Below are 21,505 nucleotides of genomic sequence, written 5' to 3' on the forward strand. Positions count from 1 at the left end.
CATGTTCCCAGACATTTTATATTCTTTAATTAAAGTTTAATATCAAGCTTTGAGTTGTAGTGTTCACAGGTTTCTTGCTCGTTTGGAATCAAGAGTTAATTTAGTGAGTTAATTCAAGAACCGCTCTGACAGTATCAGTCTGATTCACACTAGTTTAAAAGAACAGACTCAAAAGAACGATTCGTTTGAGAATTAACTAATTGTCATCAAATTTATAAAAGGAGCCACATGGATGCTTTGATTTAATAGACCAGTATCATACACTGATGCTTAACTGGAAAGTTTAAAGGAAAGTACTTGTCTTAAGTGTGTGTAGCAGTGATACTCAACTTTAGCCAGTTCAGTACTTTAGCAACTCCAGCCAGTTCAGTTCAGTTCAGTTCAGTTTTCAAAACGCCTTCTGAAAATGCTTGAGTGTTGGGTTCTTTGTTTCATGGTGTTGCTTTGAATTTGATGTGTTCAATTGTGACATTACTGCCACAAAGCAGACAGAGATATCTTCCCACACAAGTTACTAATCCTGTCTGAATGTTCGGTATTCATACTCAAATCTTCGCTTCAATTCATCTCCTGCATACCATTAAATTATGTAGTTACTGGATTGGTATGTAAAGTGGCATGATTTGCACTGAAAGTTGCAAGATATTAAAGATAAATTTAAATCAGTTGAAACACATTTCTTTTAAGGAAGATAAAATGTTCAGGCAAACACAAACACACTCTGCAGCAGCAGTGGTTTTCTCTCCCATGGACATTTTTAATTAAAGATGTCATTGTGATAAAATGCTCTGATGTCACATTTTCATGCCTTTATGTCAACAAAATATTTACGCCTCTCTGCTCTCAGCAGTATTTTCGTTCATCAAAGACTCTTCAAACCTTTATATAACTAGTCTTCCAGACTTTATAATCTGCAATATTCTTGCTCACTGACACATTTTTTAAGTTAGCATTTCCAGATTTTTTTTTTTTTTTTTGCTGTAGTTGTTGATGTTGGCAAAAAAAAAAAACTTAGATAAGACAGACCAGAAAGATGTTTATTTACACAAGCAGTAGGTTAGGGTCAGTGATTTTAGGACACGTATAAACCTCGACTGTCTCAGCTTCACAGAAAATAAACCTTGCTCTTTAGACAGATGCTGCCTATAGGAAAGGACAGATGGAGGGGAAATAGAAGGTGTTTGTGATTGATGCAAAAGGATGAGACACAAGTGACATTTCAGTCTCACAGCCATTCGTGTGTGTGTGTTTGGGAGGGGGTGGTGGGGGGGACAATGTCCCCACAAAGATGGCAATATCTGAAATCCTTGTCCTTGTGGAGACATTTTTTTGTCCCCATTAGGAAAACAGCTCATAAATCATACTATGTGATGTTTTTTGAAAATGTAAAAATGCAGAGAGTTTTACATGTAGGGTTAAGTGATCGAATGTACAGTCTGTACCATACAATAATCATTATGTCTAGGAATATCCCCATAAAACATGGAAATCCAACATTGATGGTCCACATTGAAAATATATGATTCAAAATTGAATTAAAACTGTAAAAAAAATTAAAAAAAAGATTTTTAAACAATTATAAAACGTGAAAACGTTATCATGTATTCTTAAAAAACATTTTGCTTCTGCACTATTTCTAGATCACTAATCAAATACAAACATTTGGGACATGAACCATGTGACTAGAGAGCACTGAAGCTCAATATGCTTTTTGGATCATTCTCAAGTCACGCTGGAGAATGTGATCATCAGGTTTGAGTTCGTGCCTTAAAGCAAAAAAGAACAGATAAATTCAGAAATGTTCATTTTTAAATTAAATTAAAAATGCAAAAATAAAAGCATTTTCGTGAGTGGACTTTTTAAACCTCATTGTAGAAAAGTCTGCTTTCATCTCTCCTGCTCTTTTTTGTATTTTTCTGTGTTTGTTTTGAGGGCAAATTTGTCCTTTGTCGGGGCTATTTGGTTCTTATCAACAGCTATAGTATAACCAAAACTGACAATCCCAAATTTAACACCATATTCATGAACAGTATGTATATTTGTAAGTGTGAGGCTGAGATAGAGATGTCTGTTGCTGTCATTGATATTATGTGACTGAGAGTGCTAAAAAAAAAGGCTTTATCAGAGGACAGACCTCTCTGTGACCGCTTTAGCTTGATAAAAGGCACAGCATCCGTTCCAGTTCATGTCATGTGTCATGGAAAGAAAAGAGGCAGAATCAAGTAACTGTAAAACCATAAACGCACAGCACAATATTTCCTATTAGCTATCGTCTTTCCACTATAAACTAGGGAGATCTATAATACAAGGTATTAAATTATGGAACCTAATAAAAAAGAATAAAAAAAGGTAATTGCGACTTTTTATCTCAATTGCTGGATAACATCTTGCAATTCTGACTTTATAACATGCAATTGCCAGTTATAATATCAGAATTGCATTATATAATGTCACATTTACGAGTTATAAAGTCAGAATTGTGAGATATAAACTTGCAATTCTGAGGAAAAAAAAGTCAGAATTATGAGATATAAACTCACAATCTCGAGGAAAAAAAATCAGAATTGTGAGATATAAACTCACAATCTTGGGGAAATAAAAATCAGAATAGTGAGATATAAACTCACAATATTGAGGAAAAAAGAGTCAGCATTGTGAGATATAAACTCACAATCTTGGGGAAATAAAAATCAGAATAGTGAGATATAAACTCACAATATTGAGGAAAAAAGAGTCAGCATTGTGAGATATAAACTCACAATCTTGGGGAAATAAAAATCTGAATAGTGAGATATAAACTCACAATATTGAGGAAAAAAGAGTCAGAATTGTGAGATATAAACTCACAATCTTGGGGGGAAAAAATCAGAATTGTGAGATATAAACTCACAATATTGAGGAAAAAAGAGTCAGAATTGTGAGATATAAACTCACAATCTTGGGGGGAAAAAATCAGAATTGTGAGATATAAACTCACAATATTGAGGAAAAAAGAGTCAGAATTGTGAGATATACACTCACAATCTTGGGAAAAAAGTCAGAATTGACATTTGACCGGATTGCTTTCGTAGTGTAAATGCTCATGTGGTCGAATTCATTCGTCGTTCACATGTGATCCGAGTGACCAAAACGTATCTTAATTCCAGGTGCAAACAGGGCCTTAGATCAAAAGATCTGAAAAACCCATACATTTACCTGTCCAGAAACCCTCCCCTCAAAGCAATCAGGACAGAAGTGGTTTAAGTGGACAAAAGAGATGGATTAAAACACCAGGTGTAAATGGGAATGTGCCTCTCTCGTGTACTTGTAATCCAAAACACATTTTAATACCAGGTGTAAACAGAGCCTAATTGAATGAAAATATGCTTATGCAATTTACATACGAACGGAAAAGGAGACAATGGAAAAACACATGGAGAGCGTAAGGCTTATGGCTGTTTCTAGATGCTGCTTCATAATTAAAACGTCTGTGTTCCTCAGACAAATTTATGGCTTTAAAGACTTTATTTGTGATGCTCAGATTATTCCGTGAGTAAACAGACTTATACTACGCCCTCTCTCTTGCCGTCTTGTGTGATTTTAGCCCTGCAGGTCATCAGGTCGCTGTTGGTTGCTAGAAGGCGTCATTAGTGAGCTGCACAACTGGCCACAATGTGAAAAAAACCCTGATCTTTAATAAGAAGTGCTGCTAGTAAAAAATAATGTCATACTAATTAGACAAGAAATCAGTTTTCTTGCTGCTAAACAATGAACAGAGGAAAGTGTTTGTATATAAATTACAGCAGTGGATAATATATCATGAACAACATGAATCAAATATTCAGATTTTTTTTTTTCACAAATAAGACTCCAAGGCAAATGTTCTCTCAAAAGTCAGTTCTCTAATATAAGTGTCTGTGATGTTTAAAGAAATATGTTATCATCAGATTATGTAAGTGTTATTTTAGTATAATTGATATACTATTGTAGTTTTTGTATTTTCCTTTTTCATTTTAATGGATTGTGTTGTGGTTAGTCATTTTTGTTGTTGTTGTTTAATATGCTTTGGCAACTAGCTGAAATAAGTTAAGTTATTTTAAGTTATATAAGTTATTTATATATTTTTTACATATTTTTTTATTTTAGTTCAAGTAATTAAAGTTATTTTTTGTTTTAATGCTAATAATGCTTTAATAAAATAACCCTGGATTATGTTAAAAAAATTCCTGAGTATTGCGTGTTGATTGTATGTTGGGTTGAAATTCCGCCTGTGTCCCGTAGTGTAACCGTAGGGTTGAGCAGCGTGAGCGTTCTGCGTTCAGTCTGAGGACATGGTAAAGATTAAATGTTAACAGTGAGATCAAAGAGGGCAAGCTGTGGTGGAACATGTGCAGAGTCTAAATTACATGAAACAAAAGGATAAAAGGCTCATTTCAGGATTCCTAAATAGATTCTCATAACACGATGTGAGCAGCATTACAAGACAGACGGCATCATCACTTTTCCCATGAGCAGGGGTTGTTTTGGAATGTAGTACATCAGAGCTCATGCATGAGAGCTGCCAAACAGAGACCATTGTGAAAGCATCATTTCAATGTATCAGGTGACTTTAGCTTGAATTTCTGTCAAACCCATCAGGGAGAGTCTCATCACACAATTATTATTATTATTATTTATTTATTTATTTTTATTATTTCCAGTCTTTGGTTAGACATCTCAATTATTGTTGGGGGTGATGTTTTTCAAATATGTTGACTTTTTCAAGCAACAAGTAAACTAATATTATACTTGTTAAATTTACACTATAATATCAAAGTTTGAAGTTGGTTATTTTGTCCTTTATACATTTCTTTATTGGTTTAAAAAAATCTTATTAGTACACCCTGAGATTTGTTTTGATTTTATTATAATTAAATTATAAATGATTATTATCATATTATATGGTTAGTATATTATTGCATTATGTTGTTAATACATTATGCTGCATTCAAAAGATTTGAACATTAAAAATGGCAAAAAAAAAGCAGTTTTAATAAATAAATAAAAGGGTCAAGCATTGGTTATTTTATTTTTGAAATTTATTCAGAACATCAAAATTTAATCTTCTGGTATAGCCAAGAATGGTGTCCCATACTTGAAATCTGTGCTCGGCATTTCAGCAATCCAAGTGCACACACACACACACACACACACACACACACACACACACACACACACACACACACACACACACACACACACACACACACACACACACACACACACACACACACACACACACACACACACACACACACACACACAGCAGTGAGTCTTGAACACACAACATGACACAGCAGTGAGTCTTGAACACACACCATGAACACCTTTTATTTTATTTTATTTATTTTTTTGCTGCGGCGCCCGGGGAGCGATTGGGGGTTGGGTGCCTTGCTCAAGGGCACCTCAGTTGTGGGTAATGAGTAAGCCGCGCTCTTCGGGTTACAAGTCCGATTCTAACCATTAGGCCACAACTGCCCCATCATGACTTAATAACATAATAATATATTATAATATTATAATAAATAATATAATAACAAACATAATTCTTTGCTTGTTTGTTAAAGCTAGGGATTTTAACATATTTTTAACTCAATGTCCTTTTTGTAAAATGGCTTCAGGCACCGAGTCATAACCCAAAATGCAATATTTTGTTGATTGGTGCTTTTTTTTAATTATGCATGCTCAAAAAAAGTATCGGAACAGAAAAAATTTCAGAACATTTGTAATTTCATCTCATTTGCTCCAGCAGTTTCCGTGGTTGTAAAGCATGTGTTAACAGCTGCCTTATATGAGGAACATAACATGCACCTCCTCACCCAATATATTCTGTTGGTGATACCTTAAAGTTACAGGCCAAAAAGCCGGTGGAGTTAATGTTCCTAGCGCCTTGACCGCTTATTACTGTTTTAAAGTTTATTGGCCGCCACTCCACCACTATACAACCTCTTACGACCTCCCATAACGTTCATGAATGTTGTGGATTGAGCTCAAACATCATCTGCAGGACAGATGATTTGTACCTGAGTCGGACACTACAGCAACACATCAGCCAAGTTAACATTAGTAGCTCTTAGGCTAATTTGCCTTATCCTGAAACACAACTTTAATATGCTTGCCACATGCTTAAGGCTATTTATCTCCACAGATAGGGCTAGCACACATGTACCATTCATCATCTTAATTGTGATTAATATTCAAATATCCTAGAGTGGTAAATGAGCTCCTTGGTGCAGAGTTTTCTCTTTAAATAAATTTCACTAGTTTGCCAATTAATATAATGCATAGGAGGAGAAAAGGGATAGAGGAAATGAATGAGGTTTGTAGTCCGCAAGGGACTAAAGTAGAACCTAGTTTGACACATAGCAAAGCAAAAGTAGAATTCATATCACATACAGCAAAGATATCCAAAGCCTAGACTTTTTGACTTTTTTGTTGCTGTTGTTGTAGTTGGGTTTTGTTTTTGTGTGTTTTTTTTTTGCTTTGTTTTGTTCGATTTTGTTTCATTCCGTTCCGTTGAATTCATATCACATACAGCAAACTTCACCACAGCCAAGAGAGTTTGACATTATTTTATGCAATTTAATTTAATTTTATGCATATTTTTATGTATTAAACAGATGTGTGATGGTTAAAACATGCAACTTTCCATTATGTCTTGTATTTATAGGGGAAAACGTATTGACGGTGGTTGTTTTGGCAGAGTAACCAGCCAAATTAATTTCATACATCATCATTACTTCTGCATATTCTTGGCAGATGACAAAACAACATCAAAAAAATTCATCAGCTAGTAGGAACAGATGAAAATGGAAAGACTAAACCATGATGTGCTGATTTTTTTTATAGCATTTTCCATCCCTAAGTGACTATTATCTGCATTCAGATATGTGCTAAAGAGCCTTTGCTGTTTTTCGAGTTCAACAATGAAGGAATGACGTACTTAACTTTATATTTCTTGTTGTATATATCAAGTAAATGGTAAAAAATGTGTTACTTTGGCTGATGAGTTGTGTTCTGACATCAGTTTGTTGTTTTCGCTTTCCCTTTTATCTTTTGATGGGTGAATAGAAAGAGAGAACACGAGAGTTTGTTTTAGTCAGAGCAGATCTGTGTGACAGTCTTAAGCTATTCCAGGAAAACAAGAAATGCGATCATCTTGTACACAAACACAGAAATCAGGCAGTGGCAAGCGATGCATATTTTGAGAATATAATATCAGGTTTTTATAAACAAGATTAGCCATTGTCCAAATGAAATCTGCTGAAACAGTGATTTCACTTTGCTGGGTTTACTTTGACACGCCTATAGCCTGGCAGTCTGATTGTATCCACAGAGTGTGTGTGTGTGTGTGTGTGTGTGTGTGTGTGTGTGTGTGTGTGTGTGTGTGTGTGTGTGTGTGTGTGTGTGTGTGTGTGTGTGTGTGTGTGTGTGTGTGTGTGTGTGTGTGTGTGTGTGTGTGTGTGTGTGTGTGTGTGTGTGTGTGTGTGTGTGTGTGTGTGTGTGTGTGTGTGTGAGAAACACATTGACATAACGGCGAGTTGGTTTATACAGTCATATAAATAATCTTATCTAACTTCATACACACACCTCATCAAAACTCTAAACACTCATGGTCTCCCAAGATGATACCACGATGAGCTTATAAGTCTGGCTGTCAGCAATGCCGCCTGGGTCTCATATACAGCGAATAACAGCATTAACATAAATGGACTGATGATTGGTGAATTTCAGGGTGTTCTGCTGAGAATTTGGTCCTTGGGTGCAGATTTGTCAAAAGGTTTCCACAGAAAACAGGATGCAGTGGCGGTTCATGAACTCATCTGTTTAAGGGCACTATTTCAGAAATGAAATCTAAATGACGGCTGTTCATCGGCCTTTAAAAATTTGTTGAAGTCCACTTCACAACATGGCAATCATAATAAAAGCCCTGACCCATAGAGCGCCTCTTTTTGAGAGAGAGAGAGAGAGAGAGAGAGAGAGAGAGAGAGAGAGAGAAGAGAGAGAGAGATGATTCATATAGGATAAGATTAATTTGGAACAGGGTCTGGTCGTGTTTCACATCCTATATAAATCTTTGTTTTTTCCTTATAAGTTGCACAAATCTTGTTGATTTATAGCAACCGTTTTTCTCTTGCTTGATTTCAGGCCTCTCCGAATTTTTCCTTAAACCTAAAAAAAAGACAACAACTGAATCTTTAGTCCACATAAAACCTTAATTTATATATTCTTAATGTTTTGTGTAATCCTGCTGCAGTGCATTTGGAAAGTCATTCCTGAATTAGAGTTTCAAGTTTGTTCACCACCATTATGAAATGCAGTGAGCAGAACGTCAGAGTCCGGCCAAGACTTTAGTCAGCCAGACTCCAAGAAAATTACAAGTCACTCTGTTTCAGTCTTTTATTTTTGGATTATAAATGATCATATTTATGTATATTTAGGCATTTGTGCTTTTTAATTTCGTAACACGTATAAATTCTGTAATTATCAGGCACACCTTATTTTAACCTCAACAAATCCTACAGTACATGACCTGTCATCTGTTTTATATGCTGTTGGATATGCTGTATGTGCCAGTTTAGGGGCGAGAAGGCAATATGTGTTTGAGTGTGTGTGAGTGAGTGAGAGAGAGAGAGAGAGAGAGAGAGAGAGAGAGAGAGAGAGACAGAGACACAGTGAGCATGTGGTGTGGTATTTAGGTCACATTTCCAGCAGGCTGGTTTTCCAGCGTCAGACAGAATTTAAGAGTGAGATTCTGCAAGTTCTGGATGAGTGTTTCAGCCTCAGAGTGAGGAAGTAAAGCAGGTTCCTCATTTTTGCTATCATGTCCGTGCGGCTTCATCATAAATGCATTAAGATTTAATAGGCAGTGGAGCAAGCTACTCCAAGATGAACCTCTGCGACTACGGCCTCACTTTTCATAAAGTCACCCTCCTTTAAAACTCAGGAAAGATGTTGGATGTTTCACACACACACACACACACAAATAAAACTGCCTTCTCAGATACACACCCTTTAGACAATTAAAATGATTTACAGTTTAGAAATTACTTTTGGCGTGATACCAATAACATTTCAGAGACATGTTTGTGCACTTGTGTGTATGTAAGAAAGAAAGAGAAACATATTCTGCTCATACATCTATATAATCTTGATAAGTATTTTGACACAATTAAAGTACAGGCTTAATTATAATTACATATACATGAAATATATGTTAACATTTTTGTGCACTGGATTATAAGTGGCAAAACCAGGTATTCGGGGGGAAAAATAGAGAGACAGATAAGAGAGAGAGAGAGTGGCTACTCTACTGACATAGACAAATGAGAGGACATGAATGAAACCACCCTGAAACTTCCCCCCAACAGATCACTGGGAATTAGAGTGAGTTAGGGGGCAGAAAGAACAGAGAGACAGTGAGAGAAAGAGAATTCTCCTGCTGCTCCTGCTGAAAGTGTCCTACACACAGAGAGAGTGGAGGAAACAGTGATTTAGAGAAGGAAAGACTTGTTTCTACAGAGCTCGTTAAAAAATAATTAACAATTAAACCAAGTAAAATAGAGGAAGAGAATGAAATAACTGTATAATCCCTCGACCTCCATCTCTGTCTGTCTCTTACTCTCCAGGCATCAATCTCTCCTTCTCTGCTTTGCAAGGTAGCAGACATTATAGTTCAATATTTACGTTATTCCCCGACTGCGGCTCTAATTCACATATGAACCTTTCACAGAGAGACCAACCAACAGCAGAGTGGGAGAAATCGTCAAATTTCTATGTGTGTGTGTGTGTGTGTGTGTGTGTGTGTGTGTGTGTGTGTGTGTCTTTGTGTGTGTGTCTTTGTGTGTGTGTGTGTGTGTGTCTTTGTGTGTGTGTCTTTGTGTGTGTGATATTTCACATTATTACAGTTTTTACTGTATTTTTGATCTCTCTATACATAGTATTGATCAACAACAAAAATTCAGGATTTATTGCTGAATAGAAAGTTCAAAAGAACATTTATTTATAAAGAAATCATTATAACAGTCTGTCTCTTTTGATAAGTTTAACGCATCTTTCTGAATAAAAGTGTTGTACACTAAATAAAAACTTTTGAACGATAATGTATAATATATTCTATATATTTCGTATAGATTTTTTTAAATAGACTTTAGACTAAAAATGGTCAACCAACCAAAGCACTATTTTGAAATGTGACATGATGAGGATACGGAAACTTGTCTGGAAACAGGAGGATGCCATTTCTCAGGATAATAATCAAGTGTGTTCTGATGGCAGCTGCAGGGAGCAGTTCAGTGTTCAAGTCTGATTGGATTACTGACGAGACAAGAGATCTCAGGCTTGATTGTTCTCTTCCATCTAACGCTGCATCATCAAACAGAGGATAAAATAAAATCGATCTTTCACAGATTTACGTATATCTTCCTTTCTCTTTCTTACACTGTTTTCAAGTCTTTCCACTGATATCTAACTTCACCCGTTGAACTCCCTCCTCCGGTTCTCTCGGTAGATTCTCTCTCTCCCTCCCTCTGGGGTCTGTAATAGTAGCAGATAGAAGCTTGCAGAGCCCACGGCATTTACCCAGAATGCACTTGTGGTGAGTGGGCAGTAAATCTAATATCAGTCTTGTGCAGATTGATCACCTGTCACATGACTAGCCTAATACTCTCTAAGTCTCTCCTTGTGTCTCTGTCTCACACACACAAAACTTTAGTGATATATTACTGAATATAGTAAATTGTTTGTCATTCCTAAATACAATTATACAGTATCTATGTTGCTGACCTATAGTTTGTCATGTGTATCATTACATCTGTAAGAACTACTTCACCCCAATAGTCAAAATAGCTGTATGGCGTGTTTGTATTGCAGATAGCATTAGCATAGTATTTAGCTCTGTAGTTCTCAACCTAGGCTCATTGGAAATTGAGTCCTGGAAGGATGACATTTTTGTAGGCCAAAACCCAGAAATAAGTTAGCATTTTAGTTTAACATTCCAGTTCCATCGTCCCAAAGCCAATGTTTTTTTTTATGGGTTTTTGGTTAAATGGCTGAAATAAAGTCTGTGGTTAACACAATCTCAAGATTTTTTTAAGTTTTATTCTAAGACATGAAACACACCAGTAATACCCCACTTGTGATTTTTTTAAAGATTTTATGTGTCGAAAAAGGTTGCTAACAGGTGGCTAAATGGGACTACAGACGTTGTTGGAGACATTAAACGTCAGCACTCATCAAACTCATCTTTGCATTAGTCCGCTTTCACAACCTCGTTTTGATTATAATCGCACTCTTGCAAACTATACTTTAACTCGCACTTTCTGGGATTTTTTTTTTAAAGACTGAAAGAGTTGTCGTAAGCTTGGTGGTGGTGACATTGAAGTTGAAAAACCGTGGTTTCGTTCATGGTCTTCATTCATAGTCTTAAGGTTAGCTTTTTATTTCTGGCGATTGTATTTAAGCTTCAAAATTCATTAAAGTTGTGTTCGTTTGTGAAAATTATCTTGATGGACAAAACATGCAAGAATCATAAACTTTTGTTGACCACAGAGCTTATTTTTTGCGATAATTCAAAAGCCTATGGAAAAATCCTATTGGGTGTTTGTCGAGGGACCCATTGTGATGCTAACGTCCAGGTTGGCCTACGAAAATAAATCATCACTGCAGCACTCTATAAATGCCTCTACCTATGTTTTTGCAAAACTTCAAAAATTTACCTATAGAGGATTCTAGTTCATATCCATGAAGTGAAGTGTGCCATGAAGTGTGCCATGAAGTGTGCCATGAAGTGTGCCATTTGGGACAGGGCATTATCACCTCAAAACGCTGTTACCACAGTGCATGATTTGTGAACTGATATATTTTGACATTTGTATCACATAACCAGCTCCATATATATGGGTTGTGTATACGTTTTTTTGCTATAGCTCAACTGGTACAGTATTGCGCCTCCGATGCAGAGACATGATAAAAGAGCTCAAAAACATGTAAAAGCAAGTTCAAATGGTATGGTTACTTTAGAAACTGTGTTTTATCTCACATTTGCTTTTGTTAATACATCTGTTAAGTTAAGACTTGAGTTTAGGGTAGGCAGTGCAAGTTGCCATGATAAATGTTGAAAAGTTGCGATTGTCTTTTCTTCCATATTGAGATATCCCAGTGAAACAACTCCTCAAACAAGAAGCTTTGGGACTTGATTTTTTCCATTAGGAATTGATTGGATTGTAGGTTGCTATTGCTGTGATCTGATGTGAGTGATAGGTTGTCCTGTCCTCGCGCCAGTAAATACTTCATTAGAGGAGAGATGTTGTTGCAAGAGTTACTTTTAAGTAAAGATAACGGTAAATTATTTTTTTTTAAATGATGTGCACGGTTAAATCATTTATAATAAATACTGTAATATCCCATAATAATAAAAAAGAATTGTCCATTTTGATTTCATGGGGACTTTACCTTTTTGCGCCACTCACTGGACATTATTTTCACACTGCCTGGATATATACAACAACCAACATAATAAAACAAGGCCAGATTCACATTCACCTGTTCCGGGGAAAACTGAATGTGCTTTTAGAGTGACTAATTGGACATTTCAATCGAAACGTGCAAGAAGCAATGTAATATCAGTTTGCAGAAATGTCACCGCATGCATGTATTTCCAATGAGCCTGGGTTGGAATTTCTGCTCTTTGAAAAAGTTCACCTTTGGCAAAAGTCTTCTGATGATCTCATAATCTTAAAATCCCTTTCAAAAGTCAACATTTTATGGCCAAACAAAAATACATTTGCATGATGAATCAGAAATATTGTCAAAAGTTTTAATATAACATAATGCTAACCTGGATCAAGATGGCAGACAACAGAAGACTTCCACAAATACCGTTAGACATGAGACAGAATGCTTTCGCAGTCCAGCCACTCACTGAAACTTTAATGCGCTGAAGTCAAACAAGAGTGTTTGTGTGCGAGTCTTGAGTGGCCGAGGACAGATACCCAGAGGCATTATGAAATATTTGTGACAGAGAACGTCACTCGCAGAGACAGCTTGTTATGTTTGAAATAGCAGCACAGTTTGTGTTTGTGTGTATTCAATATAGAAAAACAGATATATAGCCTGAGTACATCGGACAGAAAATGACTGCTGCAAAACACATGGAAATTCATTAATTCTCTCTCATTGTGTCTCTCACCTTGACAAGAGGTCACAAACACAAGAGACAAGCAGCTTCCATAGGAAAAAACTTTATTTATCCTTTTAAAATGCTTTCTGAGGGCTGAGACTTGGCTTTAGTGTCATATATGGGGGAACTCTGAGGACACTGTGAATTCTACAAAAAAAAAAACACTGTCGCCACGGGGGCGTCAGCACTGCCAACACATACATCAAAACTTAAATCAATAATACTGAAATCTGCAACAAAATCTTAGTAAAAGAAAATTATAACAATAATAATGTAGTTCACTGAATAATAATAAAAAATCAGCAACAGCAGGAGGAAACATTGTGCAGTACAAGCTTTTTTCTGAACCTTTTTTGTGGGAGTTGCGGTTGGCCTTAGGCCTCAGCACTGCACTGACCCGCTCTATGAACAAGTACATTTTGTGAAAGAGTGGATGAACTGTGTGTGATGGGGATGAATCTAGGCCAGGGAAAAGGTTTTCTCATTAGATTTGTCTCTCTCATAATATTGTGTTAATCCTCACAGGGTCAAAAGTCACCACCAATCTGTCTCTTCGCTGGGGGAGGGGGGGAGAGTGTGTGCATATGTTTGCGCGAATACTTGAGTTTTGAATAAGTTCTCCTCAAACAAGTCAACTTCCCTAGGAGAAATGCTATTAACAGATGTCTGAAAGATCCACACATCATCACAGGTGTCTAACCGCAGCATTAGGGAGGAATCAAAGCCTCAAGTCTATTCCGGTAAACAAGATGGCTGACTTTTTTCACTCTATTGTTGTGGTACAGACAAACGTCAAAGAAGTGTATACCTTACAGCTGCTAAGAGTGCCGCGAACCAAATGTGTAAGCTAAGTTGCAAAAAGCCTGCAGCAAAAGACAGTCAGTCACTGAATAAGTTCCCACTACAGCAGTGCTGATCCATAAACTACACAAACTATTCATAGCTTTTGCTGTTAAATAATGTACAGAGATGCCAAAATTGGGGTAACTGTTTTTTTTATGCACTGCAAAAAAACAAAAATCCTTTTTTGGGGGCTTTTTTCCAGTAAAATATCTAAAAACTGATTTATTTATTTTTGCATTGCAATACTTCGACTTGTTCACTTTCAAAAGCTGACTGGTCAGTGCACCCCTGCATTTCAATGGTAAAAACAAAGCCATGAATTTCAAAAAGTGCTCTTCTAATGTCAATCGTCAAGACCTGATCTGCCATAAACACTCAGACAAACATACATAAATATTCAGTTTAGTTGCACAAGCTGTTGCTGGTTTGGTTTAGTTTTTTTTTTAATGTAGTTTGCTGGTGATTGCCCTGTATCTAATGGTGTTTATATATACTGAACGTATATTGTGTGCTATAAGAATGAATGGTATGTCAGTCAGTAAGTGTGTGTGTGTGTGTGTGTGTGTGTGTGTGTATTTAAGCAGTTCTTGAGTAATAACTGTCTCTCTCCTCTTTTCCTCCTCCTTGAACCATGTCATGGAATATTTGACCTGGTTCCATCACAGCATTTGTAAAAATGAAACAAAACAAAACAAAAATACCATCATTCCCTTGTGTAATAGGGAGGTTAAAGTGTGTGTATGTGCGTGTGTGTGTGTATGTGCGTGTGTGTGTGTGTGTGTATGTGAAGGGACTTGCATGTCTTTATGCTTCTTTAGGCTGACCTTTTAAAACCCGTTCTACAGGGACCTCTAAGTCTCCTTAATCAAAAACCAACCGAAACGAAAAAACAATTTAAAATAAAAGAGAAAACCATGAGACAGGAAACATTTTACTTACAAAATGTCTTTTTTTCCAAAAAAGACTATTTACAAAAGCTTTTGCATTTTCAAAAATCCTAATTATATTTTAATTAACAGGGTCTATAATCAAATGGAACTTTATATTCAACATTTTTTCCCAACATACATTATTTACATAATCTCGGGCTTTAGAAACTAAATTAAGAGGAATTGACAACAAAAAACAAAAGCAATAAACCCTAATCGAAATATAATTTCAAAAATCTATTTTACGAGAAAGCTACAGAGAAATACCGGGCTTCATCTGATTGGCTGTGCTGGAGGCTAGATGCAAATGCTGCTAATTTTAAATTAGCATAGGCGTAAACACACCTGCCGCCACTGTTTACTATTTATCATTTCACGTGCAATCCATATAAAAATAGATCTAGCACTAGATTTTCCAGGATTCGTAGATAATTATGGGGTTTTTTTCTGCACGTGTTTGTATGCAAACAGGGATAATTTATGTGCATATCTGAGAGGATGGAGAGGTGAAGGCATAATTTCACGTGTATGTCGATGGATTTTTGGCTTCTGCATGGTACTCTACATACACACGGTCATACTGGTTAGAGTCCATGTCTACATCCAAACAGCGAGACATGAATTATACACACAAAAAAGACGTTAGTGAACTAAATTATGAAAAGATATGCGTTAGCATGTTTTGTGACTGAAAAGAGGTCATAGGCTCATGGTGTAGAGGCAAATCCCTTAAGATTTTTTTTGACCTACAAACCTTTGGGAGATAGAATAAGAAATAAAAAAGAATGGCAAAATACAAATATTAGCACTTCACGCATCACTGACAACGGATATCTACTTGTCTTCGGCTGAGAGGAGAGAGGATTTCAACTGAACTGTTTTTTTAAATGAACAAAAGGCAGACTGGGAGTTCTGGAAGGTCTGACACTGGTGTTTACATATTAAATTCCCTATTTCACTCACTCACTTTTTCACCGAGAGGCTGTTTGTTACTGACCCATGAACACCAAAATGTGTGTATGAGTGTCAGTGTGTTTTTGTTCAAATGCCTCTATAGCATGTAAAATGAATGAGTGTCTGGAGAGACGCTAGGAAATGAGATGAGAGTGTGTGAAAAAGAGATCGGCATTAGTAACAGTGCTTAAGACATTTCTTTGAGCCAGACTGTGAAAGCTGCAAGAATTGGATTGATACTGATAAAAACGAAACACTGATGGAGTGAGAGATGAAAAAGAGACAAAAAACTAAGCAAAAAGTTGTAAAGGTACAAAAACCACACACGAATGAGAGCTTCCTGCTTTGTGATGTCACTCTAGTGTCCTTCTGTGATTGGTTGTCGGCTGTTCTTCAGCAGTGAAGTCCATGCCTGAGTGCCACGCAACTTGGGGAGCTTTTATACCATTTCACGCACATCGAGAGCGACCGGCACACACACACATACACACAGTGTAGTGTTCGGAAAAGGGACGGAGGGAAGGAAATCTCAGAGGAATATCATCCACGTAGTCTTTTTCATTCCTCCTTTCCACTTCTCCCTCTCCATCCTCTTGCACGCGGAGCAGACGGGGTTAGGTAATGAAAAAAAGAGTCAGAATACCTTACAAAAACAAGTTCTTATTGCGGTTGATTCGCTCTCGTTCTCTCAGACTTTGTAGTAGATATTGGCAGGGCTCTGGGGTGGCATTTCCTGCACTATGTAGACGGGGTGCCCATAGTCACCACTCACTTTTTCATAGTGTGGACAGTAGTTATTCTCTGATGTCCGCAGGGGGATGATGATGTCACTGGGTTCTGAGCCAGCCTGGGCGGCTCCTTTGGGCGTGGCCAGAGTGCTGAGTGACAGGGCAGTCCCGCCCCTGGGCTGCGAGTGCTTGCGGGTTCTCTTGCGAAGCTTGAGGAGCAAGACGATGAGGATGATGATGATGAGGAGGAAGATGACACAGCCGGCTCCAATGGCAGCAAAGAGAGCTGGTTTAGAGCCAAAAATCCCTTCCACTGAACCAGGACTGTTATCCTGGTTTCTCGTGTCTGAAAGGGAAAACGAAAGACGTTATGAATGGTGCATACTCGTTTTTCTTTTTCACGGTAATTCATCATAAAGATAATGTTAGCAACACACACTCTGATTATCAGTGTTTAAAGTCGCTCTCTGTTGTCTGAGGCAAAGCTAACAGACAATGGCTATAGAAACAAAACTTTGTGTTTGTTAGCATTGGCACTGAGCAACTCTTAAATTAAATAAAACTGTTGCTGTGTTTATTGCTGCACTGCCAGCTGAAACAGCTACTGATGACTCCTGAAGCAAAATAGGCGTTATGAATACACATTTTTGCTTGAAAATAAAATCCACGTTGTCAAGTATATTTAACAGCAGTGTGAAGCTAAACAACACACACCCAGACTAGAATAATCCTTCCAAACGGTAGTCCAGCATGTACAAAACTGTTAGCACTGCAAACTAGCCTTGCATTACAATGTCTTACAAACAAAATTTAAGAAGAATTCCTGGTTTAATAGTAGGGATTGTTCACGATGGTCAACTTGTCATCCTTAGGTTAAATCTCTACACTACCATTCAAATGTTTGGGGTCAGTATGTTTTTAAAATAACTATTTTAATCCTTACCACAGCTGCATTTATTTGATCGGAAATACTAAGTCAAAACAGCAATATTGTGAAATATTATTACAATGACAATTATTTTAAAATTTAATTTATCTCAGAAATCATTCTAATATGCGGATTTGCTGCTCAGGAAACACTTCTTATTATTATCAATGTTGAAAACAATTTTCACAATATGTCAATAACATGCAAATAGAAAATAGATTTACTTTACAGGGAATTTACTTTTTATGCCGACTTTAACTGTTAAAAATGTGCCATAAGACCCTTGCATTCTGGTTTATTTTGTTTGTCTAGCTATTTTTGAACATCTTATGTAAGCATGTCCAAATGGAATCATTTGATCATGAACCTCGCTTCCAATTAGTCGACCAATACCAATACGAATAAATACCAATTAGTCGACTAGTTGTTCAGATAACCCGCCGACTAGCCAATTTTGAGATGTAATAGCAGTTAATGTCTGAGTGTCCTCTCTGAGCAGAAGAACCTGACCTCAGGAATCTGTGTGGTGTGATCACTGCAGAGATGCAGTATGAGTCCCTCTGTTCTTTCTTAATGATTCTGTCTCTGTTTCTCTCTCTTTCTTTCTCTCCTAATGAAGTTTAGACCTCCCGTAGGTTAATGGCTGCTAGGACGTGATAAAGACATGCTACATTAACTCCTGTCTCTCTCTTGCACACACACACCTGCCTGAGGGAGGCAGTAGCTCTGCATTGCTGTATTTCATCTGCTGGTTTTCTTGGTGAAATTTACTGTGGTAGACCTTCACTGCTGAACTTAGATCAGTTTGTCCTCTGAATACCCAATGTCATTTGTAGGAAAACCCCATCATGTTCCCAAACCAAGTGGCGTAAAAACAGATGATTTGTGTTTCCTCACCTCTGTCGGTCATTTTGGATCCGTTCCCATCTGTGCCTCTCTCTCTGCCTGGGTCTATCTTGCGGGAAGGGCTGGTTGTGGGGTCCTTGATCTCATTGTCCTGGTCCCGGTCTGGGAGGTCCGTTAAATCTGGATCTGGTGCATTTGGATCTGAAACATAAAATCACATACATAACAAATTAAGAACAAAAAACATTCAAGGAAATCAATTTCAGTACAGCATATGTTTGAATGTATTCCTTTAGATTTGAAAATGTCCAGTTTCTGTTGACATGACAGGCACCTTAGAGTAGAGTACAAATCCTAGAGACAGAAACTAACTTGCTAACTTGGATCACGTTCAACTACAATCTAATTGGCGGTTAATGAGTCAGCTGACTTAATCATTCACCAAATGGGGCTTAAATAACATTACCTTTGGACATGCTGAAGATAAAGAAGGTGTGTGTGTGTGTGTTTGTGTAACTCACCTTGGCCCACTTTCATGATGATCTTCATGGATCTCGTGCTACAAACTCCACCTTCTCTGTTTTCCAACCCTTCCTGTGTTCCATTAGAAGTTGCTGAAGAGAGAGAGAGAGGGGGGGGGGGGGGGGGGGGGAATAGTGATTGTTGGGGTGAATTAGGTTTAGATTTATAGGACGTTTGATTGGAGTTCTTGCTGCAAACCAAAGCAGGAAAAGGAAACCCTAATTTTCCTCTATAAATCACACAAGCACATGCAAACACATATACACACACAGTCTTTGGCTAAGGAAATGCTCATTCTGCCCTTAAATCAGACATTGCAACCTTATATTACCTTAGAAACATCCAAAAACAAACTAACGTTTGTGTGTGTGTCTCAGAATATGGACAAGATGAAAAAAGCTCAGTGTATTCTCCTGTTACTAGTCCCTATGATAGTAATCTGATCCCATGGGAATGCACACGCACACGCATACACACACACACACACACACACACACACACACACACACACACACACACACACACACACACACACACACACACACACACACACACACACACACACACAGAGCAATGCAGTAAGAAAAGCCACGTGTATGAATTTTCTCCTGAGAAAGAGGTAAGTGTGAGAAAGTGAGTTAGTTCTGAAAAAGAGACACACGCATATACAGTATACAAAATGCACAAACACACACTCCCATTGTGTAGTTAAAAAAACGATATTGTCACAGCAGGTGAACCAGCATCATTCAATTTAACCCACAATTACACTCGCACAAGTTCACGCGCACACACATACACATTATTAGCCTCCATTAGTTTGTGCTCATTAAGAGGTGTAAGTGAGAAGTGCTGAGTGTGTACTTGTGTAAGTGTAAGCACTAATGACGAACTACAGAACAGGTAAGATAAGAAAATATGCTTATTCACTAAAATGCGCACTCAATCACAGCTATCACACAGACTATGATGAGTTCCTCACTGGCTTTGTCACTTTAAAATTAGTTATGTTTTTTTCCTGAACTGTCAAAAAAGTTTTTACACTTCAAACAAACAAGAAGATTAATTTAGGATAATTTCCTGTTTTATTGCAAAAGTTAATCAGGGAATAATATAAAGATAAAAGGTGTGTCCCATTTCGCACACATTTTGTAGTAGCAGTGTACGTACTGTGTTCGCACAGAATAATGGAGTAAGGCGTAGTTCACTACGAATATCTGTTTTAAAACATTCTAAAGCTAACAGAAATATATCATGTGCATTTTAAAACATAATTTCCTTCAAATGAAACAGCAAATAAGGTCCTCAGACTACAACTAAAAGAGGCAAAAAAGTAAAAATCTGTGACTATAATTTAAAATCATAGCCACTTACGACAGTCAAAAATTAAAAATTACATCTGAGCGCACCATAATATCCATTTTGCAAACTAATGACTCTAATGAACCAGTTTGCTTTTAAAAAGATCTTGCTTGTGAGTAAGCAGATTGAATCAGAATCACTAGTTCTGCGCGAATCATTGAGAGTCATTACGTATATATATTGCAATGAACTCCCTCACTGAACTGTAAATTATTTTTCCATGAACCATTACTAGTTGTTTGGCTCCCTTGTTGTTGTTGTTTTTTTTTTTTAGTTCCCCCAAATACCGACATTCTTGCTTTCAATTTCAACATCACCATCACTTAAAGAGCACGTTTTTTTTCTAGTTATCATTCTTTGGACCAGTATTGGCTTTATGATACTTTAGAGCAGAAGTACGTTTCCTTGTTAGGAAAGAGCTGCGAGAGACTCCAGTGAGGGAGAAAGGCCAGGGCACAGTGATTGTGAATGGTCCTTTGTGGGCGTGTATGGGGGAGGGGTGATGTGTGTGGTTGCTAGGAGCTGCTATGATGTCATGCAGATTGAGATGTATGGCAGTAGGCAGAGTGCCAGTCTCCTTACGGTAGCGCCATGCCAACCTGTCACCGTGCCAACCACGGAATAGCATTGCACAGTGCTGCTCAACACACACACACACACACACACACACACACACACACACACACACACACACACACACACACACACACACACACACACACACACACACACACACACTGACTCCAGCACACTCTCACTTCAGGCTAAAACACAACAGACATTCCAGACAGGCAGGGTAATCCCACCCTGTGTACTGTTAGCAATGGGATGGATTGGCTATGAAGCATTTTTGCGGCCACATTCTGTTGTCACTACATCACTGCTGGATTTTAAATGGTCAGAATTTTTGGTCTTAATAGTTTTCTGCCTCTGCACTAAAAAAAAGAAAGAAATTTCTGCATGGATTGAATTAGACTCTTCATTTCGAGACAGACTCATGTCGAACTGAATTCCAAGAAGTGCAAAATCATTACTGAGAACAGAGCAGGTATTTCTAAAAAGAATATACCGTAAACGCAACACACAAACACGTAAATCCCAGATGACCATGCTGGGAGATTAACGTGATTTAGATTTAAAACAAGGTGTAAACACACATTAAAAAATGTGAAGGGGTTGGGGATTTACCATCTGC

General features: G+C 37.4%; 1 protein-coding gene across 1 annotated transcript in view; it reads right to left on the reverse strand.

Annotated features, from left to right (window-relative positions):
• Positions 1-13,243: 13,243 nt before the first annotated feature.
• efnb1 (ephrin-B1) overlaps positions 13,244-21,505 on the reverse strand; it is a 36,218-nt gene continuing 27,956 nt past the window's right edge. Inside the window, exons 3-5 of the mRNA XM_077231161.1 lie at positions 18,948-19,040; positions 18,478-18,627; positions 13,244-16,998 (exon numbers count right to left, since the gene is read on the reverse strand). Of these exons, the coding sequence (XP_077087276.1) occupies positions 16,613-16,998; positions 18,478-18,627; positions 18,948-19,040 (629 nt within the window). The 3' untranslated portion in view covers positions 13,244-16,612. The remainder of the gene's footprint in view (positions 16,999-18,477; positions 18,628-18,947; positions 19,041-21,505) is intronic.

Source organism: Siphateles boraxobius, unplaced genomic scaffold, assembly GCF_051911475.1.
Source record: "Siphateles boraxobius isolate OS27281-9 unplaced genomic scaffold, OSU_SipBor_1 16, whole genome shotgun sequence".
Classification (NCBI taxonomy): domain Eukaryota; kingdom Metazoa; phylum Chordata; class Actinopteri; order Cypriniformes; family Leuciscidae; genus Siphateles; species Siphateles boraxobius.